The following is a 27,462-nucleotide window of genomic DNA, read 5'->3' as shown; positions in this document are numbered from 1 at the left end:
ATAAATATGAAAAGCTAATGGGTACCAACTTGATTATTCAATTCTAAGCGCAAAAGAATTAGCGTCCAAATTTCATGCACGGAATCTAATTCTCTTACTTCCCCATGTCATTTTATATAAAGGAAATGTCGCATGGTTACCTCCACATGGTGTTTCCTGGGTATCGCAGAGAACTATGCAAAATGGTGAACATATTTTTTTCCTGGTATCTCTAAAGTAACCATGACTTCATAAGATTTTCCGTGTGAACACCAGATAAACACCAGTACCAAACTAACTCGGGCGAAGCCAGGTATATCAGCTAGTCTATCTATATATATAAAGATTAGAGATGAGCGAACGTGTTCGTCCGAACTTGATATCCGTGCGGATATTAGGGTGTTCGGGATGTTCGTTATTCGTAACGAACACCATGCGGTGTTCGGGTTACTTTCACTTCCTTCCCTGAGACGTTAGCGCGCTTTTCTGGCCAATTGAAAGACAGGGAAGGCATTACAACTTCCTCCTGTGTTCCAGCCCTATACCACCCCCCTGCTGTGAGTGGCTGGCGAGATCAGGTGTCCGCCGAATATACAAGTTGGCCCCTCCCGCGGCTCGCCTCAGATGCCTTGTGAGTTAGATGAGGGACAGTGCTGTTTGTACCGGAGCTGCTGTAGGGAAAGAATTTGTAGTTAGTGTAGGCTTCAAGACCCCCAAAGGTCCTTATTAGGGCCACTGATAGCTCTGTGTTGGCTGCTGTTAGCAGTGGCAATTTTTTTTTCTTCTCAAAATCGGCTCTGCAGAGCGTTGCACCCGGCATTAGGGACAGAAGTGTTGCATAGGCAGGGAGAGTGTTAGGAGTGAGTGTAGCCTTCAAGAACCTCAACGGTCCTTTCTAGGGCCATATTTAACCGTGTGCAGTACTGTGCTGGCTGCTGTTAGCTGTGCTGCATTTTTTTTCTTCTCAAAATCGCCTCTGCAGAGCATTGCACCCTCCATTGATACTGCAGGGAAAGAATTGTGTAGGCAGGGCCACAACACAGTTATTATTCATTGAATATACGCAGTGCGGCCTTTTGCTTGTAAAACAAGTGAAAAAAATTCTATTTGTCCTGCCTCTGTCCGTCCTAAGGGCAGTGGACACGTGTCGGCTGCGTGTGCAACGTTTAAAAATCAGACGCACCCAGCTACGTTTTACTCCTGGCTTCGCCATTTGCTTTCCTTAATTGGGAAAAAAAATACCTGCTCTGCCAGAGTTAATAACTCTGCTACCCTCAAGTTCTGTGCCACATTAGCAGGGCCACAGCACAGTTATTAAACTTCTCATGTTCATTGAATATACGCAGTGCTGCCTTTTGGTGGAAAAAACCTGAAAATAATTCTATTTGTCCTGCCTCTGTCCGTCCTAAGGGCGGTGGACACGTGTCGGCTGCGTGTGCAACGTTTAAAAATCAGACGCACCCAGCTACGGTTTACTGCTGGCTTCGCCATTTGCTTTCCTTAATTGGGAAAAAAAATACCTGCTCTGCCAGAGTTAATAACTCTGCTACCCTCAAGTTCTGTGCCACATTAGCAGGGCCACAGCACAGTTATTAAACTTCTCATGTTCATTGAATATACGCAGTGCTGCCTTTTGGTGGAAAAAAACTGAAAATAATTCTATTTGTCCTGCCTCTGTCCGTCCTAAGGGCGGTGGACACGTGTCGGCTGCGTGTGCAACGTTTAAAAATCAGACGCACCCAGCTACGGTTTACTGCTGGCTTCGCCATTTGCTTTCTTTAATTGGGAAAAATAATACCTGCTCTGCCAGAGTTATAATAACTCTGCTACCCTCACGTTCTGTGACACATTAGCAGGGCCACAGCACAGTTATTAAACTTAGATTATTCATTCACTAGAGGCAGTGGGGCCTTTCGTTTTCAAAAAAGGGAAAAAATTATATTTGGCCTGCAGTCTTGCGCCAATTTATTTCCTGCCTGTGAAATCAAATCACTGGTAATACAGCATGCTGAGGGGTAGGGGTAGGCCTAGAGGACGTGGAGGCGGCCAAGATGCGGAGGGCCAAGTCAGGGTGTGGGCACAGGCCGAGCTCCTGATCCAGGTGTGTCGCAGCCGACTGCTGCGCGATTAGGAGAGAGGCACGTTTCTGGCGTCCCCACATTCATCGCCCAATTAATGGGTCCACGCGGGAGACGGTTATTAGAAAATGAGCAGTGTGAGCAGGTCCTGTCCTGGATGGCAGAAAGTGCTTCGAGCAACCTATCGTCAACACGCAGTTCTGCGCCGTCCACTGCTGCAAATCCGAATCCTCTGTCTGCTGCTCCTCCTTCCTCCCAGCCTCCTCACTCCACTACAATGACACCTGCTCAGGAGCGGTAACACTCCCAGGAACTGTTCTCGGGCCCCTGCTTAGATTGGGCAGCAGCCGTTCCTCTCCCACCAGAGGAGTTTATCGTCACTGATGCCCAACCATTCGAAAGTTCCCGGGGTCCGGGGGAAGAGGCTGGGGACTTCCGCCAACTGTCTCAACAACTTTCTGTGGGTGAGGAGGACGATGACGATCAGACACAGTTGTCTTGCAGTAAGGTAGTAGTAAGGGCAGTAAGTCCGAGGGAGCAGCGCACAGAGGATTCGGAGGAAGAGCAGCAGGACGATGAGGTGACTGACCCCACCTGGTGTGCAACGCTTACTCAGGAGGACAGGTCTTCAGAGGGGGAGTCAAGGGCATCAGCAGGGCAGGTTGCAAGAGGCAGTGCGGTGGCCAGGGGTAGAGGCAGGGCCAGACCGAATAATCCACCAACTGTTTCCCAAAGCGCCCCCTCGCGCCATGCCACCCTGCAGAGGCCGAGGTGCTCTAAGGTCTGGCAGTTTTTCACAGAGACGCCTGACGACCGACGAACAGTGGTGTGCAACCTTTGTCGCGCAAAGCTCAGCCGGGGAGCCAACACCAACAGCCTCACCACCACCACCATGCGCAGACATATGATGGCCAAGCACCCCACAAGGTGGGACGAAGGCCGTTCAGCGCCTCCGGTTTGCACCCCTGCCTCTCCCCCTGTGCCCCAACCTGCCACTGAGATGCAACCCCCCTCTCAGGACACAGGCACTACCGCCTCATGGCCTGCACCCACACCCTCATCTCCGCTGTCCTTGGCCCCATCCAGCAGTGTAGTTCAGCGCACCGTCCAGCCGTCGCTTGCGCAACTGTTGGAGCGCAAGCGCAAGTACGCCGCCACGCACCCGCACGCTCAAACGTTAACCGTCCGCATAGCAAAATTCATCAGCCTAGAGATGCTGCCGTATAGGGTTGTGGAAACGGAGTCCTTCAAAAGTATCATGGAGGCGGCGGCCCCGCGCTACTCAGTTCCCAGTCGCCACTACTTTTCCCGATGTGCCGTCCCAGCCCTGCACGACCACGTCGCCCGCAACATTGTACGCGCCCTCACCAACGCGGTTACTGCCACGGTCCACTTAACAATGGACACGTGGACAAGCACAGGCGGGCAGGGCCACTACATCTCCCTGACGGCACATTGGGTGAATTTAGTGGAGGCTGGGACAGAGTCAGAGCCTGGGACCGCTCACGTCCTACCCACCCCCAGAATTGCGGGCCCCAGCTCGGTGGTGGTCTCTGCGGAGGTGTATGCTTCCTCCACTAAAGCACCCTCCTCCTCCTTCTCTGTCTCGCAATCAAGATGTGTTAGCAGCAGCATGTCGCCAGCAGTCGGTGTCGCGCGGTGTGGCAGCACAGCGGTGGGCAAGCATCAGCAGGCCGTGCTGAAACTACTCAGCTTAGGCGATAAGAGGCACACGGCCCACAAACTGCTGCAGGGTCTGACACAGCAGACCGACCGCTGAGCCTCCAACCGGGCATGGTCGTGTGTGACAAGGGCCGTAACCTGGTGGCGGCTCTGCAGCTCGGCAGCCTCACGCACGTGCCATGCCTGGCCCACGTCTTTAATTTGGTGGTTCAGCGCTTTCTGAAAAGCTACCCACGCTTGTCAGACCTGCTGGTAAAGGCGCGCCGGCTCTGCGCACATTTCCGCAAGTCCCACACGGACGCTGCCACCCTGCGCACCCTGCAACAATCGCTTTAAGCTGCCAGTGCACCGACTGCTGTGCGACGTGCCCACACGGTGGAACACGGTGGCCACATGTTGGCCAGGCTCTATGAACAGCGTAGAGCTATAGTCGAATACCAACTCCAACATGGGCGGCGCAGTAGGAGTCAGCCTCCTCAATTCCTTTCAGAAGAGTGGGCCTGGTTGGCAGACATCTGCCATGTCCTTGGTAATTTTGAGGAGTCTACCCAGGTGGTGAGCGGTGATGCTACAATCATTAGCGTCACCATTCCTCTGCTATGCATCTTGAGAAATTCCCTGCAAACCATAAAGGCAGCTGCTTTGCGCTCGGAAACGGGGGCGGTGGAAGACAGTATGCCGCTGGATAGTCAGGGCACCCTCCTGTCTATTTCTCAGCGCGTACAGGAGGAGGAGGAGGAGCATGAGGAGGATGAGGAGGAGGGGGAAGAGACAGCTTGGCCCGCTGCTGGCGGTACACCGGCTGATTGCCTGTCATCCTTTCAGCGTGTATGGCAGGAGGAGGAGGAGGAGGATCCTGAAAGTGATCTTCCTAGTGAAGACAGCCATGTGTTGCGTACTGGTACCCTGGCACACATGGCTGACTTCATGTTAGGATGCCTTTCTCGTGACCCTCACGTTGCACGCATTCTGGCCACAACGGATTACTGGGTGTACACACTGCTCGACCCACGCTATAAGGAGAACCTGCCCACTCTCATTCCCGAAGAGGAAAGGGGTTCGAGAGTGTTGCTATACCACAGGACCCTTGCGGACAAGCTGATGGTAAAATTCCCATCCGACAGCGCTAGTGGCAGAAGGCGCAGTACCGAGGGCAAGGTAGCAGGGGAGGTGCGGAGATCGAGCAGCATGTACATCCCAGGCAGTGCAACAGTCTTTAAGGGCCTGGACAGCTTTATGGCTCCCCACCAAGACTGTGTCACCGCTCCCCAGTCAAGGCTGAGTCGGCGGGAGCACTGTAAAAGGATGGTGAGGGAGTACGTAGCCGATCGCACGACCGTCCTCCGTGACGCCTCTGCCACCTACAACTACTGGGTGTCGAAGCTGGACACATGGCCTGAACTAGCGCTGTATGCCCTGGAGGTGCTTGCTTGTCCTGCGGCTAGCGTCTTGTCGGAGAGGGTGTTTAGTGCGGCTGGGGGAATCATCACAGATAAGCGTACCCGCCTGTCAACCGACAGTGCCGACAGGCTAACACTCATCAAGATGAACAAAGGCTGGATTTCCCCAGACTTCTCTTCTCCACCAGTGGACAGCAGCGATACGTAAGCAATACGTAGGCTGCACCGCGGATGGAAGCTACGTTCTCTCTCACCATCCAAAACGGGGACATTTCTGCTTCATCAATCTGTGTCTAATATTCCTCCTCCTCCTCCTGCTCCTCCTCCTGAAACCTCACGTAATCACGCTGAACGGGCAATTTTTCTTAGGGCCACAAGGCTCACTCAAATAATTTTTCTAAACAATTTTTAAAAGTTTCAATGCGCTTAAAAGCGTTGGAACTGTAACTTGAACCAATTTTTCGTTACACTGGGCTGCCTCCAGGCCTAGTTACCACTTAAGCCACATTAACCAAAGCGATTAATGGGTTTCACCTGCCCTCTGGCCATGGCCAATTTTTGGGATGTACATTAGTACTGTTGATACAGCAATTTTTGTGGGCCCTCGCCTACAGTGTAATCAAATTAATTTTTAGCCCACCTGCATTCCAACTGACGTTACCTCAGCTGTGTTGGGCAATGCAATGGGATATATTTATGTACCGTCGGTGGCTTCCTGGCACCCACCCAGGCTGTGGGTCCACAGGGAATTATAAATGCATCTGTTTCCACTTCTAAAGAACCCCAGTCTGACTGGGGCATGCAGTGTGGGCCGAATCCCACCTGTATTACGCACGACATTACTACCTCAGCTGTGTTGGGCAATGCAATGGGATATTTTTGTGTACCGCCGGTGGGTTCCAGGGAGCCACCCATGCTGTAGGTGCACACGGAGTGTAACCTACATGTGTCCACTTGTAAAGAACCCCAGTCTGACTGGGGCATGCAGTGTGGGCCGAAGCCCACCTGTATTACGCACGACATTACTACCTCAGCTGTGTTGGGCAATGCAATGGGATATTTCTATGTACCGCCGGTGGCTTCCTGGCACCCACCCATGCTGTGGGTCCACAGGGAGTTTAACCTAAATGTGTCCACTTCTAAAGAACCCCAGTCTGACTGGGGCATGCAGTGTGGGCCGAAGCCCACCTGTATTACGCACGACATTACTACCTCAGCTGTGTTGGGCAATGCAATGGGATATTTTTGTGTACCGCCGGTGGGTTCCAGGGAGCCACCCATGCTGTAGGTGCACACGGAGTGTAACCTACATGTGTCCACTTGTAAAGAACCCCAGTCTGACTGGGGCATGCAGTGTGGGCCGAAGCCCACCTGTATTACGCACGACATTACTACCTCAGCTGTGTTGGGCAATGCAATGGGATATTTTTGTGTACCGCTGGTGGGTTCCGGGGAGCCACCCATGCTGTCGGTCGACAGGGACTTCACAATAGGGAGTTGTACCTGCCTGTGTCTATGAATTAAAAAGCCCGGTCTAACTGGGGCATGCAGACACCTTGACAGAATGAATAGTGTGTGTCACATAGGTTCCCCATTGCTATGCCCACGTGTGCAGCTCCTGATGGCGGTGGCACAGGATTCTATTTCTCATTGCTTCTGTACAGCATTGTGGGCTATCGCCCCGCCCCTTTTAAAGAGGGTAGCTGCCTAGCCATGCCAACCTCTGCAGTGTGTGCCTGTGGTTCCTCCTCATGGCAGACGCACTTCTAAATAGACATGAGGGTGGGGTGGCATGAGGGCAGCTGAAGGCTGCGCAGGGACACTTTGGTGTGCGCTGTGGGGGGGAGGGGGGGCGGTTGGGCAGCATGTAACCAAGTAGAAGTGGCAGGCGGTGATTGTGCTTTGTTGGAGGTAGTGTGGTGCTTAGCAAAGGTATGCCATGCTAATGATGGCTTTTCAGAAGTAAAAGTTGTTGGGGGGGGGCACTCTTGCCGTTATTGTGGCTTAATAGTGGGACCTGTGAACTTGACATGCTGCCCAACATGTAGCCCCTCGCCTGCCCTATCCGTTGCTGTGTCGTTCCCATCACTTTCTTGAATTGCCCAGATTTTCACACATGAAAACCTTAGCGAGCATCGGCGAAATACAAAAATGTTCTGGTCGCCCATTGACTTCAATGGGGTTCGTTATTCGAAACGAACCCTCGAACATCGCGGGAAGTTCGTTTCGAATAACGAACACCCGAACATTTTGGTGTTCGCTCATCTCTAATAAAGATGAAAGCCCTCACTGACTTACTCACTGACTCGCCAAAAATTCTCCAATTTCCCGATGTTGTAGAAACATGAAATGTGGCACAAGCATTGATTATGTCATAAATAGGAAAAGTTAATGGGTCCCAACTCGATTATTCAATTCTAAGTGCAAAAGAATTAGCGTCCAAATTTTACGTACGGAATCTAATTCTCTCACTTCCCGATGTCGTAGACACATGAAATTTGGCACACTCATAGATTATGTGCAAAATAGGAAAAGTTAATGGGTCCAAACTCAATTATTCAATTTTAGCGCAAAAGAATTAGCGTCGAAATTTTACGTGCGTAATCTAATTCTCTCACTTCCCAATGTCATTGAAATTTGAAATTTGGCACAGGCATTGATTATGTTATAAATAGGAAGAGTTAATGGGTCCCAACTCGATTATTCAATTCTAAGCGCAAAACAATTAGTGTCCAAATTTTACGTACAAAATCTAATTCTCTCACTTCCCGGTGTCATAGAAATATGAAATTTGGCAGAGCATTGATTATGTCATAAATAGGAAAAGCTAATGGATCACAACTCAATTATTCAATTCAAGGAGCAAAAGAATTAGCATTGAAATTTTACGTATGTAATCTAATTCCCCCACTTCCCGATGTCATAGAAACTTGAAATTTGCCACGGGCATTGATTATGTCATAAACAGGAAAAGTTAATGGGTCCCAATTCGATAATTCAATTCTAAGCGCAAAAGAATAAGCGTCCAAATTTTACGCAAGGAATCTAATTCTCTCACTTCCTGATGTCATTTTATATAAAGTAAACGTCGCATGGTTACCTCCATGTGGTGTTTCCTGGGTAACGTAAAGAACCATACAAAATGGTGAACATATTTTTTTCCTCTGTATCTCTAAAGTAACAACGACTTCATAAGATTTTCCGTGTGAACACCAGATAAACACCAGTACCAAATTAACTCGGCTGAAACCGGTTTATATCAGCTAGTATAAATTATTATAGAGCAGAACCAAAGAAGGAGAGGACAGCCAACCAATTAAAACGGTGCTCGTCGCTAAACATACAACACTATAAAATATATCCACAAAGACCAAACATGTGTGCATCACAAGACACACATATAATAAATACATGAAAGATAACATGCATATCACAAGCACGGACCTTCATTCATGCGCATTTTTGCGCGCATGTACGCACGGATTAACACATACGTATATGCTCGTATGAACCCACCCTTAGGGCTCAAATAAATGGGTGCATGCGTTAATACACTTGCCACTATGAAACGTATTAGTGCATGAATCAGTAATTTTTATTTTATTTTTTTGACTATTTAAATTACACTCTATTGCATGCTAGTTTTAAAAAAAAAGCGGTAAAATAGGTCTTTTCACACTCGTAATTTTAACGTGCGAGAATCCTGCTAGTCAAAACTAAATAATTAAAGTCAGTGGTTTTGTTTTTTCCTGTTTTGCGGCTGTGATTTTCTGAAGAAGTCCTCATAAAAATTAGGTCCCATCAGCTTGGATAAAAATATCTTACAAGATCAGCACTTTAGCCTGTTTTAATCCCAAAGACATATGAGATCAGGTGAAGGATCTACTTTATAGATATTTAATTTTAAACAACATGTACCAAAATGTACAACCTTCATTGTGACTGAGGCCGGAGACAGCGGCTACTGCAGAACTAGATCTCCAGAGATATTGTGGAAGTTGTACATTAGATTAAAGCAGGCTAGAGACAATCAACCCACAATTGTGCTTGTTTACATCTCTTAGGGCTTAAACACATGGGAGTGTTTTTGCCCCGCTTTGCGACCATGAAAATCATCGCCGCAAAATGTTACAAAGCTAAACTATCACTTTAAATGGTTTTGTTTTCGCTATGAGGATTCTCGCACATTAAAACTACGTGGGAGAAAGACAGGGCAGGACCTATCGCATGCCACGATTTTAATCATGCAAGCGGAAAATCGCTACGATTCTCCGCTCGTGCGCATTAGGCTGTGCTTTCCATAGTTATCCTATGGAAAGTGTATCATGCGAGCTCCACGTGCGATTTATCGCTGCGAATCTCGCTATCACACCTTACCCGTGGACAGGCACCCTAAGGAAATACAAGGTGAAAATCCATAGCAGAAATTGACATATTGTGAATTTAAAATCCACAGAGCAGGTTAATTTACACTCTAAATTTTCTCTACAGTGTGGATGGGACTTCTTAAAATCCCATTCACAATGTCTGTACTATAAATGCTGTAGATTTTATTTCCGACCCGGGTGAACATACACTAAGAGACGTATACTTGTATCCTGTTCTTGTTTTCCATGTGAAAAAATATCTAAAGCTGCACTCTGTGAACCTGTCCTGATGTAGGAGCTCATGTGATCGATCTCTTACCAGTTTCCAGCTTTGGAGCTGCATAACAGGACATTGTAGATACAAGCAGAATGAAGAATCCTGATGCAGCCATTCTGTTATAACCAGAACAGAGAGGTTTTTCCTCAGCCTGATGCATCTCTCCGCAGAGCAGAATAACTACTCCACCGAGCTACGTGCAGAATAAATATCCCTGTAACTTACAGGAATTGTTGATATCACCTAGTAACTGATGTTGCAAGAACAGAAACGGTTGCCTAACATTGTGTGGTGAAATAATCTGATCGGTCAATACACAATCACTGTGCATCCAAACATCATGTTTACTTTTGCTTTATTAGATTTACACAAAGAAAAACGAGATAAACCCTGTCCAATCCAATTCCCCTGCCACCCGCACACTCCCCAGCTCTAATTTATTTTGGGTGAGAAAGAACGTTGCGGATTCCTTGGAATTATTCAACCGAAACACATAAAAATGATGTCATGATAATTTTATTAGAAATTCTTTAAAAATTAGACGAGTTATGAGTGTTTTACATTATTATTAGTAATAATCCTGTAAATATATTTATATTGAAATTACATACATTTATGTAATACAACTCTATTAATTTCTAATTTCTCTAATCTATCTATCTATCTATCTATCTATCTATTTATCACAGTACCATACAGAGGCATCTTATAACTGCATACAATATGTATGTTTCTAACACTATGCAGGACTTGTCCTACATGTTATAACATACCTATGCAGAACAGACTCCAACATCAGACAGCTGCCCCGCATAGTGTTAGAAATATGTGTTGGACCCCGCCTGATATCGCACTGATGCAGAAAATCATATTGTCGGAAGAGGTCCGACACTCGATTGGAAAGGGTTAAAACTTAACTTTAGTAAAACAAAATTTGATCAGCTCAGAATTACTTTTGGCAACATTAACTGGAAGAATGTTCTCAAAAATAACAGCATAGGTGAAAAATGAGAGAAGTTTAAAAACATCCTGAATACCTCATGTGAGCAGTTCATACCCTCTAAAAAATAAAAGAACTACGAATAGAAGGAAACCAATGTGGCTCAACAAGACTATAAAGAGGGCAATAAGTGAAAAAATAAAGTGTTTAAACTACTAAAACAAGAAGGCAGGGAAGAAGTGCTAAAAGCATACAGGAAAAAAAAACAACATATGTAAGGAAAATATAAAAACTGCAAAGGAGGAGGCAGAAAGACTGATTGCCAAAGAGAGCAAAAATAAACCTAAACGGTATATATAAACGGTAAAAGGATTTGCACTGAAAACCCTGGGCCTTTAACAAAAAATACAGGAAAATCATAGAAGATGATGGAGGGAAGGCAAATTTATTGAATAGCTTTTTCTTAAATATGTTAATGAGAGAAAAAGAAATGTCACGCAGTGTGCAAGGGGATAAAATGAACTCCCCGCTAAATATCACCTGCCTAACACAGGAAGACATGCAGAGCCGGCTATAAAAGATTGAAATCAACAAATCGCTGGGCCCAGATGGAATACAGCCAAGGGCTCTAAGGAAATCAAGTGACATGACAGACAGACCGCTATTTCTTATATTTAGGGACACTATGGAGACCGGGGTTGTACCACTGGATTGGCGAATTGCCAATGTGATTCCAATATACAAAAAGGTGTCAAGAAGAGAGCCTGATGAGGGGGGGCTCGGCGACTCTCCATTTCTTCCTCTTGAGTTGTGTGCTGGGACCTCCTATCTGCTTCATGCGGGGAGGGCCTCCTCCTCCTCATGGTTACAAATCCCCTCAGATCTCTCCTATTGTAGGGGCCTTGCCCTTGGGGAGCCTGCCACCGCGGGACCGGGCACATTCTTACATTCAGAAGGAGGCGCGGTACGAGATCAAACCACCCCCCTCATGCCCCCCCCACTCATCCCCCCCCTCTCTGTCAGCGTATTCCCTATCGTTCCTCCCCACCCCACCTTCAAGATTTGCTTAGGTTGTCTCAGGGAGAATAGCCAAAGGGACTGCTGTCCCGGAAGGAGGCTCATTCTCCCCTGGTGGCCTAGCCACAATGTTGTGGTTGTTTGTATTTAATTTTATTCGGTTACACACTCCGTCGCCCTATTTCCAAATTGTCGACTGAATGCTCATGTAACCTTTCTCTCAGCTACCCGAGACGTTGTTGTTTTTTCTTTTGTCTGTTTAATGATTGCTAGATTTGTAAAATCAATAAAAATTGAATTAAAAAAAAAAAGAAGAGAGCCTGATAACTACAGGCCAGTAAGCCTCACTTCAATAATTGGAAAAAATATTTGAGGGGTTTCTGAGAGATACCATCCTGGAATACCTTAAGGAAAACAATGGTATAACCCCTCATTAGCATGGGTTCATGAGGGGTCGATCATGTCAAACCAACTTGATCAGCTTCTACAACAAAGTAAGTTCTAGGCTGAACCTGGGAGAGTCTTTTTATCTCGTATATCTGGATTCTTCTAAAGCATTTGACACTGTGGTGCATAATAAATTAATATATAAAATGAGGCAGCTTGGCCTGGGCGAAAACGTGTGTATCTGGGTAAAGAACTTGCTCAGAGATAGAAAGCAGAGGGTGGTAATAAATAGTTCATACTCTGATTAGGCCACTATTGCTAGTATGGTGCCACAGGGTTCAGTATTGGGCCCCATTCTGTATAATATATTTATTAATGACCTGATAGAGGGACTACACAGTAAAATATCAATGTTTACAGATGATACAAAATCATACAAGATAATTTGTACAATGTACGGCTGCAAATAAACATGGATAAGCTGGGGGCTTGGGTAGAAAAATGGCATGGCAAATGAAGTTCAACATTGATAAATATAAAGTTATACATATTGGCTGGAGAAATGGATGTCACCAATATACACTAAATGGGGTACTGCTAGGGAAAAGTGAGATGGAAAAAGACCTGGGGATATTAGTTGACTGTTGACTTAAGTGGAGCAATCAATGACAGTCAGCTACTGCAAAGGGAAATAATGCTTTGGGGTACATTAAAAGAGGTATGGGGGCGAGAAAATTATTGCCCCACTATGTGAGGGAATTGTCAGGCCTCACATGGAATATTGTGTACAGTTCTGGTCACCGGTGCTCAGGAAAGATCTTGCAGTGCTTTATGGGGTCCAAAGAAGGGCAATTAAATTAATAAATAAAATGGGAGGACTAGAATACCCAGAGAGGCTATCAAAATTGGGATTATTCACCCTAGAAGAAAAGATGGTTAAGGGGTGATCAAATAACTATGTATAAATACATGAGGGAACAATACAAGGACCTCTCCCATGATCTGTTTATACCTAGGATTACGATCGTTTTCAGCTTAGCATACTATGTTACTATGTAAAAGAGGTAGAAAGTTTGCAGAACACTGAATTAACAGACACTGAAATATTATTTCCTGTTCCGTGTGTTGCATTAACCCCTTGATAATCAGCATTTTTTTTGTTTTTTGTTTTGCTTTAACAAAAATCATATTTTTTTTATTCCTCTATTGACATAGGTATAAGAGTGCTTCTTTATTTGCGGAATGAGCGCTGAAACAAATGTGTTTTTTACCCTGAGCTGTATTTTTTACTATTACAATTTACAGAACCAAATAATGTATTGAAAAACATTGGAAACATTCTAAATGGGGTGCAATGGAAAATAGCTGAATTGTGCCATTTTGGGGGTATGTTTCTACAGCGTACATAGAGTGATAAAAATGTTAACTGTATTCTGAGGGTCAGAACTATTACGACAATACAAAATTTGCAGTTCTTTTTCATTGCACTAAAAAAAAAAACTCTTTTTAATTATATATATATATATATATATATATATATATATATATATATATATATATATATATATATATATATATATATATATATATATATATATATACTTTCTGTCTTCATCCTGTGACTCCCATAACATTTTTATTGGTACCATTTTGGAGTAAATATTGCGTTTCAGTTGATTTTTACTAAGAACATTTTGGGGAGATGAAGGTTATCAAAAAGACACAACTCTGACATTCTGTATTTTTCCTTTACTTTAATAGAGCAGATTTTTTTACAGACGAGTAAATACAAAGCTCTTTTTTTATATTGAAAATGGGGAAAAGGGAGTTTGTCAAACATTCAATACTATTTTTTGATATTTAAAAAAAATCTTAATAAGGGATTTGAACTTGTGATTGTCTGATTGCTTGTACAATATGCTACAATTCTACAGTGTTGCACATCTACCAGCTACAGGCAGGGCTTAATAAGAAGGCCATGGGCTGACATGGCAACTGAGCAGCATCCCCGCTATCTTGTCCGGGGGGGTGGGGGGAATTTTGATAGAGAGACCCCATTGCTCCGTCAACCATTCAAACACGATGGTCAGTGTTGGTCATAATATTTAAAGAGTTAATGACCGAGATCGGAGTTATTTTCAACCCTGGCTGCTGTGGCCAGTTGTTGGGTGTCCTTGACAGCCAGCGCCCACAATGTATGGTGCGAGCCCAGCTCCCAAGCCACTCCATACACACCCTGTGAACATCCGCCGTACATGTACGGTGGATTATGTTAAGAGGATAAAGGGATTTTGCAGACAAACACTTTTTAATAGGGGCTCATTCTTCGTAAATGTTACTGGGGCCTGTCTATACTGCTACTACTGAAATGTTACAAATGCTGTACTCTCCCTACACTGCTGCTAGGGAATTGTGAATCTGCTGCTTTGTCCATACTGCTTCTACGTTAATGTTACTGGGGTCTGACTATACTGCTACTACTGAAATGTTAAAAAAATATATGCTCTCCCTACACTGCTGCCAGGGAAATGTGAATCTGCAGCTTTGCCCATACTGCTTCAATGTAAATGTTACTGGCGTCTGTCTATACTGTTATTACAACTGAAAAGTTACTGCACTCTGTCAATACTGCTGCAAATGAAATGTTACTGGGCTCAGCCTACACTGCTGCAACAGAAATGTTAAAGGGGTGTGTCTATACTGTTACTACTACTGAAATGTTACTGGGGTCTGTCTGCACTGCTGGAACTGAAATGTTACTGGGGCCTGTCCCTAATGATACTACTGAAATGTTACAGGGGTCTGTCTGCACTGCTGGAACTGAAATGTTACAGGGGTCTGTCTGCACTGCTGGAACTGAAATGTTACTGGGGTCTGTCAATACTGCTGTAAATGAAATGTTACTGGGGTCTGTCCCTAATGATAATACTGAAATGTTACTGGGGTCTGTCTGCACTGCTGTAAATGAAATGTTACTGGGGTATGTCTATACTGTTGCTACTGAAATGTTACTGGGGCCTGTCCCTAATGATACTACTGAAATGTTACTGGGGTCTGTCTGCACTGCTGTAAATGAAATTTTACTGGGGTATGTCTATACTGTTGCTACTGAAATGTTACTGGGGCCTGTACTAATGATACTACTGAAATGTTACTGGGGTCTGTCTGCACTGCTGGAACTGAAATGTTACTGGGGTCTGTCAAAACTGCTGTAAATGAAATGTAACTGGGGTCTGTCTGCACTGCTGGAACTGAAATGTTACTGGGGCCTGTCCCTAATGATACTACTGAAATGTTACTGGGGTCTGTCTGCACTGCTGGAACTGAAATCTTACTGGGGTCTGTCTGCACTGCTGGAACTGAAATGTTACTGGGGCATGTCGCAACTGATACTTCTGAAATGTTACTGGGGTTGTCTACACTGCTGGAACTGAAATGTTACTGGAGTCTGTCTATACTGCTGCAAATGAAATGTTACTGGTAGAGATGAGCGAGCACCAAAATGCTCGGGTGCTCGTTACTCGGGACGAAATTATCGCGATGCTCGAGGGTTCGTTTCGAGTAACGAACCCCATTGAAGTCAATGGGCGACTTGAGCATTTTTGTATATCGCCGATGCTCGCTAAGGTTTTCATTTGTGAAAATCGGGGCAATTCAAGAAAGTGATGGGAACGAGACAGCAACGGATAGGGCAGGCGAGGGGCTATATGTTGGGCTGCATCTCAAGTTCCCAGGTCCCACTATTAAGCCACAATAGCGGCAAGAGTGCCCCCCAACAACTTTTACTTCTGAAAAGCCCTCATTAGCGATGCATACCTTAGCTAAGCACCACACTACCTCCAACAAAGCACAATCACTGCCTGCATGACACTCCGCTGCCACTTCTCCTGGGTTACATGCTGCCCAACCCCCTTCCCCCCCGCACGACCCAGTGTCCACAGCGCACACCAAATTGTCCCTGCGCAGCCTTCAGCTGCCCTCATGCCACGCCACACTCATGTCTATTTATAAGTGCGTCTGCCATGAGGAGGAACCGCAGGCACACACTGCAGAGGGTTGGCATGGCTAGGCAGCGACCCTCTTTAAAAGGGGCGGGGCGATAGCCCACAATGCTGTACAGAAGCAATGAGAAATATAATCCTGTCCCACCGCCATCAGGAGCTGCACACGTGGGCATAGCAATGGGGAACCTATGTGCCACACACTATTCATTCTGTCAAGGTGTCTGCATGCCCCAGTCAGACCGCGGTTTTTTATAAATAGTCACAGGCAGGTACAACTCCGCAATGGGAATTCCGTGTGCACCCACAGCATGGGTGGCTCCCTGGAACCCACCGGCTGTACATTAATGTATCCCATTGCAGTGCCCATCACAGCTGAGGTAACGTCCGATTAAATGCAGGTGGGCTTCGGCCCACACTGCATGCCCCAGTCAGACTGGGGTTTCTTTAGAAGTGGACACATGTAGTTACAACTCCGTGTGGACCCACGGCATGGGTGGATTCCTGGAACCCACCGGCGGTACATAAATATATCCCATTGCAGTGCCCAACACAGCTGATGTAACGTCAGCTGTAATGCAGGTGGGCAAAAAATTAATTGGATTACACTGTAGGCGAGGGCCCCAAAAAATTGGTGTACCAACAGTACTAATGTGCCTCAAAAAAATTGCCCATGCCCAACCAAGAGGGCAGGTGAAACCCATTAATCGCTTTGGTTAATGTGGCTTAATTGGTAACTAGGCCTGGAGGCAGCCCAGTTAAAATAAAAATTGGTTCAGGTGCAAGTTTCAACGCTTTAATGAGCATTGAAACGTATAAAAATTGTTTACTAAAATTATATGACTGAGCCTTGTGGGGCTAAGAAAAATTGCCCGTTCGGCGTGATTATGTGAGGTTTCAGGAGGAGGAGCAGGAGGAGGAGGAGGAATATTATACACAGATTGATGAAGCAAAAATGTCCCCGTTTTTGATGGTGATAGAGAACGATGCTTCCATCCGCGGGTGCAGCCTACGTATTGCTTAGGTATCGCTGCTGTCCGCTGGTGAAGAAGAGAAGTCTGGGAAAATCCAGGCTTTGTTCATCTTGATGAGTGTAAGCCTGTCGGCACTGTCGGTTTACAGGCGGGTACGCTTATCCGTGATGATTCCCCCAGCCGCACTAAACACCCTCTCTGACAAGACGCTAGCCGCAGGACAAGCAAGCACCTCCAGGGCATACAGCGCGAGTTCAGGCCACGTGTCCAGCTTCGACACCCAGTAGTTGTAGGGGGCAGAGGCGTCACCGAGAATGGTCGTGCGATCGGCTACGTACTCCCTCACCATCCTTTTACAGTGCTCCTGCCAACTCAGCCTGGACTGGGGAGCGGTGACACAGTCTTGCTGGGGAGCCATAAAGCTGGCAAAGGCCTTGGAGAATGTTCCCCTGCCTGCACTGTACATGCTGCCTGATCTCTGCGCCTCCCCTGCTACCTGGCCCTCGGAACTGCGCCTTCTGCCACTAGCGCTGTCTGATGGGAAGTTTACCATCAGTTTGTCCACCAGCGCCCTGTGGTATAGCATCATTCTGGAACCCCTTTCCTCTCGGGAATGAGAGTGGAAAGGTTCTCCGTATACCGTGCGTCGAGCAGTGTGTACACCCAGTAATCCGTAGTGGCCAGAGTGCGTGTAACACGAGGGTCACGAGAAAGGCATCCTAACATGAAGTCAGCCATGTATGCCAGGGTACCTGTACGCAACACATGGCTGTCCTCACTAGGAAGATCACTTTCAGGATCCTCCTCCTCCTCCTCCTCCTCCTCCTCCGGCCATACACACTGAAAGAATGACAGGCAAGCAGCATGGGTACCCTCAGCAGTGGGCCAAGCTGTCTCTTCCCCCTCCTCCTCATGCTCCTCCCCCTCCTCCTCCTCCTCAACGCGCTGAGATATAGACATGAGGGTGCTCTGACTATACAGCGACATACTGTCTTCCCACGCCTCCGTTTCCGAGTGCAAAGCGTCTGCCTTCATGCTTTGCAGGGAACTTCTCAAGAGGCATAGCAGAGGAATGGTGACGCTAATGATTGCAGCATCGCCGCTCACCATCTGGGTCCTCAAAGTTTCCAAGGACCTGGCAGATGTCTGCCAACCAGGCCCACTCTTCTGAAAAGAATTGAGGAGGCTGACTCCCACTACGCCTCCATGTTGGAGTTGGTATTCCACTATAGCACTACGCTGCTCATAGAGCCTGGCCAACATGTGGAGCGTAGAGTTCCACCGTGTGGGCACGTCACACAGCAGTCGGTGCACTGGCAGATTAAACCAATGTTGCAGGGTCCGCAGGGTGGCAGCGTCCGTCTTGGAGTTGCGGAAATGTGCGCTGACCCGGCGCACCTTTCCGAGCAGGTATGACAAGTGTGCGTAGCTTTTCAGAAAGCGCTGAACCACCAAATTAAAGACATGGGCCACGCATGGCACATGCGTGAGGCTGCCGAGCTGTAGATCCGCCACCAGGTTATGGCCGTTGTCACACACGACCATGCCCGGTTGGAGGCTCAGTGGCGCAAGCCAGCGGTCGGTCTGCTCTCTCAGACCCTGCAGCAGTTCGTGGGCTGTGTGCCTCTTCTCTCCTAAGCTGAGTAGTTTCAGAACGGCCTGCTGACGCTTGCCCACCGCTGTGCTGCCACGCCGCGCGACACCGACTGCTGGCGACGTGCTGCTGCTGACACATCTTGATTGCGAGACAGAGGTTGCGTTGGAGAAGGAGGAGGAGGGTGGTTTAGTGGAGGAAGCATACACCGCCGCAGATACCAGCACCGAGCTGGGGCCCGCAATTCTGGGGGTGGGTAGGACGTGAGCGGTCCTAGGCTCTGACTCAGTCCCAGCCTCCACTAAATTCACCCAATGTGCCATCAGGGAGATATAGTGGCCCTGCCCACCTGTGCTTGTCCACGTGTCCGTTGTTAAGTGGACCTTGGCAGTAACCGTGTTAGTGAGGGCGCGTACAATGTTGCAGGAGACGTGGCCGTGCAGGGCTGGGACGGCACATCGGGAAAAGTAGTGGCAACTGGGAACCGAGTAGCGCGGGGCCGCCGCCACCATCTTGCTTTGGAAAGCCTCCGTTTCCACAAGCCTATACGGCAACATCTCCAGGCTGATCAATTTGGCAATGTGCACGTTTAACGCTTGAGCGTGCGGGTGCGTGGCGGCGTACTTGCGCTTGCGCTCAAACAGTGGTGCTAGCGACATCTGGACGCTGCACTGAGAGACATTGCTGGATGGGGCCGAGGACAGCGGAGGTGAGGGTGTGGGTGCAGGCCAGGAGACGGTCGTGCCTGTGTCCTGAGAGGGGGGTTGGTTCTCAGTGGCAGGTTGGGGCACAGGGGGAGAGGCAGTGGTGCAAACCGGAGGCGGTGAACGGCCTTCGTCCCACCTTGTGGGGTGCTTGGCCATCATATGCCTGCGCATGCTGGTGGTGGTGGCTCCCCAGCTGATCTTGGCGCGACAAAGGTTGCACACCACTGTTCGTCGGTCGTCAGGTGTCTCTGTGAAAAACTGCCACACCGTAGAGCACCTTGACCTCTGCAGGGTGGCATGGCGCGAGGGGGCGCTTTGGGAAACAGTTGGTGGATTATTCGGTCTGGCCCTGCCTCTACCCCTGGCCACCGCACTGGCTCGGCCTGTGCCCACACCCTGACTTGGGCCTCCGCGTTCTCGCCCGCGTCCACGTCCTCTAGGCCTACCCCTACCCTTCAGTATGCTGTATTACCAGTAGTGCAGAAACAGAACGCTGTAATTAAATGTGCCACTTATTGACCTGTGGTTGGAGGCTGACTTCGCTTACGGAACGCACAGCAGAGCCAGGAAATAATTTTGCGCAAGCCTGCTGTAACACTTAGCTGGCTGCGTATGAATTAGGAGGACAACTACACCCAGCACAGACCCAGTACACTGAGGACAGTCACAGGCAGCCCAAATAGATTTTTTTTCCCAAATGTTTTTGGAAAGGCCCACTGCCTATATTCAATAAATATATGTCTTCTGTCCCTGCCTCACCACTACTGGCCCTGGAGTATGTAAAATAACTGCAGAGTATTGCACTGTGGACTGGAATACAGCGGTGATGTAACAGCCAACACAGAGCCAGGAAATAATTTTGCGCAAGCCTGCTGTAACACTTAGCTGGCTGCGTATGAATTAGGAGGACAACTACACCCAGCACAGACCCAGTACACTGAGGACAGTCACAGGCAGCCCAAATAGATTTTTTTTCCCAAATGTTTTTGGAAAGGCCCACTGCCTATATTCAGTAAATATATGTCTTCTGTCCCTGCCTCACCACCACTACTGGCCCTGGAGTATGTATAATTACTGCAGGGCGCAATGCTCTGCACGGCCGATATACAAAAAAAAAAAAAAGTGCAACACTGCAAAAAGCAGCCTCCACAGTACTGCACACGGTTAGATGTGGCCCTAAGAAGGACCGTTGGGGTTCTTGAAGCCTAAAATACTCCTAACACTCTCCCTATAGCAGCTCCGGCACCAACAGCACTTTCCCTCATCTATGTCAGAATAAATCTGTGGCGAGCCGCGGGAGGGGCCGATTTTTATACTCGGGTGACACCTGATCTCGCCAGCCACTCACTGCAGGGATTGGTATAGGGCTTGAACGTCGCAGGGGGAAGTTGTAATGCCTTCCCTGTCTTTCTAATGGCCAGAAAAGCGCGCTAACGTCTCAGAGATGAAAGTGAAAGTAACTCGAACATCGCGTGGTACTCGTCACGAGTAACGAGCATCTCGAACACGCTAATACCCGAACGAGTATCAAGCTCGGACGAGTACGTTCGCTCATCTCTAGTTACTGGGGTCTGTCCCTACTGCTGCCAATGAAATGTTACTGGGTACTGTCCATACTATTACCACTGAAATGTTACTAATTCTCGGCTCTGCCTATACTGCTGCTACTGCTATGTTACAGGGTTGTGGAAACAAAGGCTTGTCAAAGACATGATGGTGGCGAGGCCACGCTATTAGGTCCCCAGGCGCAACAATTTTTCAGCAACGCGGTTACTGGGAAGGTGCATATAACCACGGACAAGTGGACAGGACACGTACTGCCTCAAAAACATCCCCCTCCTCCAACAATGAAAACAATCTTGGCAAATGCTTTCGCAGTGGTCCATCTGGCGGCAGTCCAAGAATTTCACCTTAAATGACACAATAAGAAAACCCACCACCACCCCCCGCCACGGCCCACTTAATCCTGGCCACATTCCGAAAACCAACTAAATAAAACCGCACTACTATATCCACACTCCACATTTCATCCTGGCCACATTCCAAAAACCAACAAAATAAAACCGCGCTAATAGGTCCACAGTCGCGACCACTTTCCCACCAACGCGGTTACTGGTAAGGTGCATATAACCATGGACACGTGGACAGGACACGTACTGCCTCAAAGACATCCCCCTCCTCCTCCTCCAACAATGAAAACATTCTTGGCAAATGCTTTTGCAGTGGTCCGTCTGGCGGCAGTCCAAGAATTTCACCTTAAACGACACAATAAGAGAGCCCCCCACCACGGCCCACTGAATTCTGGCCACATTCCGAAAACCAACTAAATAAAACCGTGCTACTATATCCACACTCCACATTTCAACCTGGCCACATTCCGAAAACCAACTAAATAAAACCGCGCTAATAGGTCCACAGTCGCGACCACTTTCCCACCAACGTGGTTACTGGTAAGGTGCATATAACCATGGACACTTGGACAGGACACGTACTGCCTCAAAGACATCCCCCTCCTCCTCCTCCAACAATGAAAATATTTTTGGCAAATGCTTTCGCAGTGGTCTGTCTGGCGGCAGTCCAAGAATTTCACCTTAAACGACACAATAAGAAAGCCCCCCCACCTCCACCCCCGCCACGGCCCGCTTAAACCTGGCTACATCCTGAAAACCAACTAAATAGAACCGCGGTAGTATTCCGTTATCCCTAGCTGAAGCTTTCAGCTGACTGGTAGAGCATTGGTGGCTTAAAACGTCTTGGTACTGCTAAGTCCAAAGATTAGTCTACAGCTGAGGTCGGAATACAGGTCACTATAGAACACACCATCCCTGCAGGGCAAGGGACTGAGTGGCAGCAGGTACCGACCCTAAATGGAAGCAGGCCAGCTGAGAACCACATACTCCCTGAATGATTTTGGACTGACCAATGATGAGGCCTTTACTTGTGATCATCTTTGGTAATTCCTAAGAAAGATGCTTGCGTGGTAGTAGCCGGAAACTTGAATTGCTATTTGCTAACACTTTGAAATGGACAACGGAAACCATAGGAATGAAGCCTTTCCATTTTTCAGCTTGAGATGAGAAGGAGTGCAGACTTTCAGTACCTTGAGTATCCTTTTCATTGCAATCAAATGCCCCTCTCTTGTCTTAAAAAATACTAGCTTTTCCACGTAGGTGTTGTCACTCTGTCTATACTGTTACTACTGAAATCCCACTAATACTGGGCTATGCCTATTCTGCTGTTACGGAAATGTTACAGGGGTCTGTCGATACCGTTACTACTGAAATGTAACTGATACTGTGTTCTGCCTATACTGCAGCTACTGAAATGTTACTCGGGTCCGTCTATACTGTAACTACAGAAGTGCTAATAGGGTCTCCCTAGACTTCTGCAACATAACTGTTAGTGGGGTGTGCGTATACCTTAGCTACAGGAGTATTACAGGGGTCGGTGCATACTATGGGTGCACTAAGTGTTCCCATCGCGGTGTTCCATGTACATGGCCCCCCCAAAAATTACCCAGTCTGACTAGGGCATGCAGTGTGGGCCGATACCCACCTGTATGTAATCTGACGTTAGTTCTGCTGTCCAGGGCACTACAATGGGATATAGTTATGTACCGCCGGTGGGTTCCAGGGAGCCACCCATGCTGTGGATCCACAGGGACTTTACATTGGGGAGTTGTACCTGCCCCTGTGTATGTATAAAAAACCCTGGTCTGACTGGGGCATGCAGTGTGGGCCGAAGTCCACCTGTATTTAATCTGACGCTAGTTCTGCTGTCCAGGGCACTGCGATGTGATATATTTATGTACCACCGGTGGGTTCCAGGGAGCCACCCATGCTGTGGGTCCACAGGGACCTCACATTAGGGAGTTGTACCTGCCTGTGTATACTTATAAAAAAAAAACAGTCTGACTGGGGCATGCAGTGTGGGCCAAAGCCCACCTGCATTTTATCAGACGGTACCTCAGCTGTGCAGGGCACTGCAATGGGATTTATTTATGTACCGCCGGTGGCTTCCTGGGACCCACCCATGCTGTCGGTCCACACGGACTTCGCATTAGGGAGTTGTACCTGCCCGTGTCTATGTATAAAAAACCGCAGTCTGACTGGGGCATGCAGTGTGGCCCGAAGCCCACCTGTATTTAATCTGATGTTAGCTCTGCTGTCCAGTGCACTGCGATGTGATATATTTATGTACTGCCGGTGGGTTCCAGGGAGCCACCCATGCAGTGGATCCACAGGGACTTCACATTGGGGAGTTGTATCTGCCCGTGTGTATGTATAAAAAACCCCAGTCTGACAGGGGCAGGCAGTGTGGGCCGAAGCCCACCTGTATTTAATCTGACGTTAGCTCTGCTGTCCAGGGCACTGCAATGGGATATATTTATGTACCGCCGGTGGGTTCCAGGAAGCCACCCATGCTGTGGGTCCACAGGGACTTCACATTAGGGAGTTGTACCTGCCTGTGTATACTTATAAAAAAAAAACAGTTTGACTGGGGCATGCAGTGTGGGCCAAAGCCCACCTGTATTTTATCAGACGGTACCTCAGCTGCGCAGGGCACTGCAATGGGATTTATTTATGCACCGCCGGTGGCTTCCTGGGACCCACCCATGCTGTCAGTCCACACGGACTATGCATTAGGGAGTTGTACCTGTCCGTGTTTATGTATTAAAAACCCCTGTCTGACTGGGGCATGCAGTGTGGGCCGAAGCCCACCTGTATTTAATCTGACGTTAGTTCTGCTGTCCAGCGCACTGCAATGGGATGTATTTATGTACCACCGGTGGGTTCCAGGGAGCCACCCATGCTGTGGGTGCACACAGGATTCCCATTGCAGAGTTGTACCTGCCTGTGACTATTTATAAAAAAACCCAGTCTGACTGGGGCATGCAGTGTGGGCCAAAGCCCACCTGTTTTTTATCTGACGTTACCTCAGCTGTGCAGGGCAATGCAATGGGATTTATTTACGTACCGCCGGTGGCTTCCTGGGACCCACCCATGCTGTCGGTCCACACAGACTTCGCATTTGGGAGTTGTACCTGTCCGTGTGTATGTATAAAAAACCCCGGTCTGACTGGGGCATGCAGTGTGGGCCGAAGTCCACCTGTATTTAATCTGACGTTAGCTGTGCTGTCCAGGGCACTGCAATGGGATATATTTATGTACCGCCGGTGGGTTCCAGGGAGCCACCCATGCTGTGGGTGCACAGGGACTTCACATTAGGGAGTTGTACCTGCCTGTGTATACTTATAAAAAAAAACAGTCTGACTGGGGCATGCAGTGTGGGCCAAAGCCCACCTGTATTTTATCTGACGTTGCCTCAGCTGTGCAGGGCAATGCAATGGGATTTATTTATGTACCGCCGGTGGCTTCCTGGGACCCACCCATGCTGTGGGTCCACATGGAGTCCCCATTGCAGAGTTGTACCTGCCTGTGTCTATTTATAAAAAAACCCAGTCAAACTGGGGCATGCAGTGTGGGCCGAAGCCCGCCTGCATTTTATCTGACGTTACCTCAGCTGTGCAGAGCAATGCAATGGGATTTATTTATGTACCGCGGTGGCTTCCTGGGACCCACCCATGCAGTCTGTTCACACAGACTTGTACCTGCCTGTGTCTTCTTATAAAACCCCCAGTCTGACTGGGGCATGCAGTGTGGGCTGAAGCCCACCTGTATATAATCTGACGTTAGTTCTGCTATCCAGGGCACTGCAATGGGATGTATTTATGTACCGCCGGTGGGTTCCAGGGAGCCACCCCTGCTGTGGGTGCACACGGGATTCCCATTGCGGAGTTGTACCTGCCTGTGACTATTTATAAAAAAACCCAGTCTGACTGGGGCATGCAGTGTGGGCCAAAGCCCATCTGTATTTAATCTGACGTTAGCTCTACTATCCGGGGCACTGCATTGGGACAAACTACAGGATCAATACAGCGCTAATGAGACGTGCACAGCTACGCTAGCATTGGAGTCCGCTGTAGGCCCACGATTGCTGAGGGTTTGTGCAGAGGCCTATGTCCTGGGTGTAGTGAAAGTCCGCTTCCTGCCTAGGATTGCTGAAGCAGTGGGCCGAGGCCTATGTCATGGGCGCGGTGCAAGTCTGCCATGTTTGGCCGCTCAGATCTATTTTTTGTTCATGTCTTGGGTTTACTTGGACCCACCTATGCTGTTGGTGCAAACTTAGTTCTGATCGCGATGTTTGACCTGTCTGGCACAAAGACACTGACTGACTTGGGTAGGGGGCAGAGTGCAGATGGCTTTCCCCTTGCAGTGTCAATTGAGCTATGCGACACCTTGACAGAATGAATACTGTGTGGCACATGGATTCCCCCATTGCTATGCCCACGTTTGCAGCTCCTGACGGAGGTGGCACAGGATTGGATTTCTCGTTGCTTCTGTACAGCATTGTGGGCTATCGCCCCGCCCCTTTAAAAGAGGGTCGCTGCCTGGCCCTGCCAACCCTCTGCAGTGTGTGCCTCCGGTTCCTCCTGATCGCAGACACACTTATAAATAGACATGAGGTTGGTGTGGCTATGCAGCCAGCGCGTGGCATGAGGGCAGCTAAAGGCTGCGCAGGGACACTTTGGTGTGCGCTGTGGACGCAGGGTCCTGCGGGGGGTGTGGTTGGGCAGCATGTAACCCAGGAGAAGAGGCAGCGGTGTGTCCCGCAGGCAGTGCTTGTGCTTAGTTGGAGGTAGTGTGGTGCTTAGCTAAGGTGTGCCTTGCTAATGAGGGTTTGTCCGAAGTAAAAATTGTTAGGGGGGAGGGGCACTCTTGCCGCTATTGTGGCCTAATAGTGGGATCTGGGAACCTGAAATGCAGCCCAGCATGTTGCCCCTCGCCTGCCCTATCCGTTTCTGTGTCGTTTTCATCACTTTCTTGGGTTTTGCAGATTTTCACCAATGAAAACCTTAGCGGAGCATGGGTGATATACAAAAATGCTCGAGTCGCCCATTGACTTCAATGGGGTTCGTTACTCGAAACGAATCCTCGAGCATCGCGGAAAGTTCGACTCGAGCAACGAGCACCCGAGCATTTTGGTGCTCGCTCATCTCTAATTATTACTCCTCCTCCTCTTAAAACAGCATGTCATCACACTGAACTGCCAATTTTTATGAGGCCCAAAATGCTCTGTTTAACTTTTACAACTTTAAAAAGTGATAAAACTTTTAAAGTTAAACCAGGCTCTGTTACAAATTAACCAATAACGAGCTGTATCTTCAAAAAATGTTTGTGGGTTTCACATGCCCTCGGCGTTCAGCAATTTTTCACAGGTACACTTGTACTCTTGCTACACCAATTTTTCAGGCCATTGCCAATACTGTTAGCAAACTAATTTTTCCAGGCTTCGCCTATACTCTTGGTAAACAAATTTTTACAGGTGTTCGCCCATACTATTGGTACACCAATGTTACTGGGGTTCACCTATACTCTTGCTACAGAAATGTTAGAGGGGTTCGCCTATATTTTTGCTATAAACATTTTACTGGGGTCCGCCTATACTCTTGCTATAGAAATGTTACTGGGGTCTGCCTATACAGTTTCTACTGAATGGTTTGAGGGGTTCACCTATACTCTTGCTACAAAAATGTTACAGGGGTTCGCCTATACTTTTGCTACAAAATGTTACTGGAGTCCGCCTATACTCTTGCTACAGAAATGTTACTGGGGTCTGCCTATACTCTTGCTATAGAAATGTTACTGGGGTCTGCCTATGATATGGGTGCACAAAGACTTCCCATCGCGGTGTTTTACCTATCTGGCACAAATACTTTGACTGACTTGGGCAGAAATGTGGGCCAAGGCCGAGGTCCTTGGCGGCGTGAAACTCTGCCACGTTTGGGCACTCTGATTTTTTTCCTGTGTAATACCATCTTTGTGCACCCACAGCATAGGTGAGCTCAAGGAACTCAAAGACTTACCATTGCAGTGTTGAGCTATCTGACACCTACCCAGAATGAATTGTGTGGAGACACATGGATTTCCCATAGCTATTTAACTCACGGCACCTTGAGTCACACAAGGTGGAAGCTGGGACCGAGCCAGACCCAGG

At 47.9% G+C, this 27,462-nt stretch overlaps 1 protein-coding gene across 3 annotated transcripts in view; it reads right to left on the bottom strand.

Moving 5' to 3' along the window:
- LOC136621574 (complement factor H-like) overlaps positions 1 to 27,462 on the bottom strand; it is a 1,208,893-nt gene that overhangs the window by 428,987 nt on the left and 752,444 nt on the right. For 2 of the 3 annotated variants that reach the window (XM_066597135.1, XM_066597136.1), the window contains exon 1: positions 9,827 to 9,956. The exons of the other annotated variant lie outside the window; for it this stretch is intronic. In XM_066597135.1, coding sequence (XP_066453232.1) covers positions 9,827 to 9,944 — 118 coding nt within the window. In that variant the 5' untranslated portion in view covers positions 9,945 to 9,956. Of the gene's footprint in view, positions 1 to 9,826; positions 9,957 to 27,462 lie in introns of those variants that run through there. 3 annotated transcript variants of the gene reach the window in all.

Source organism: Eleutherodactylus coqui, chromosome 3, assembly GCF_035609145.1.
Source record: "Eleutherodactylus coqui strain aEleCoq1 chromosome 3, aEleCoq1.hap1, whole genome shotgun sequence".
NCBI classification, from domain to species: domain Eukaryota; kingdom Metazoa; phylum Chordata; class Amphibia; order Anura; family Eleutherodactylidae; genus Eleutherodactylus; species Eleutherodactylus coqui.
The sequence above is the reverse complement of the archived record's forward strand: the minus strand, read 5'-3'. Positions and strand labels throughout refer to the sequence as shown.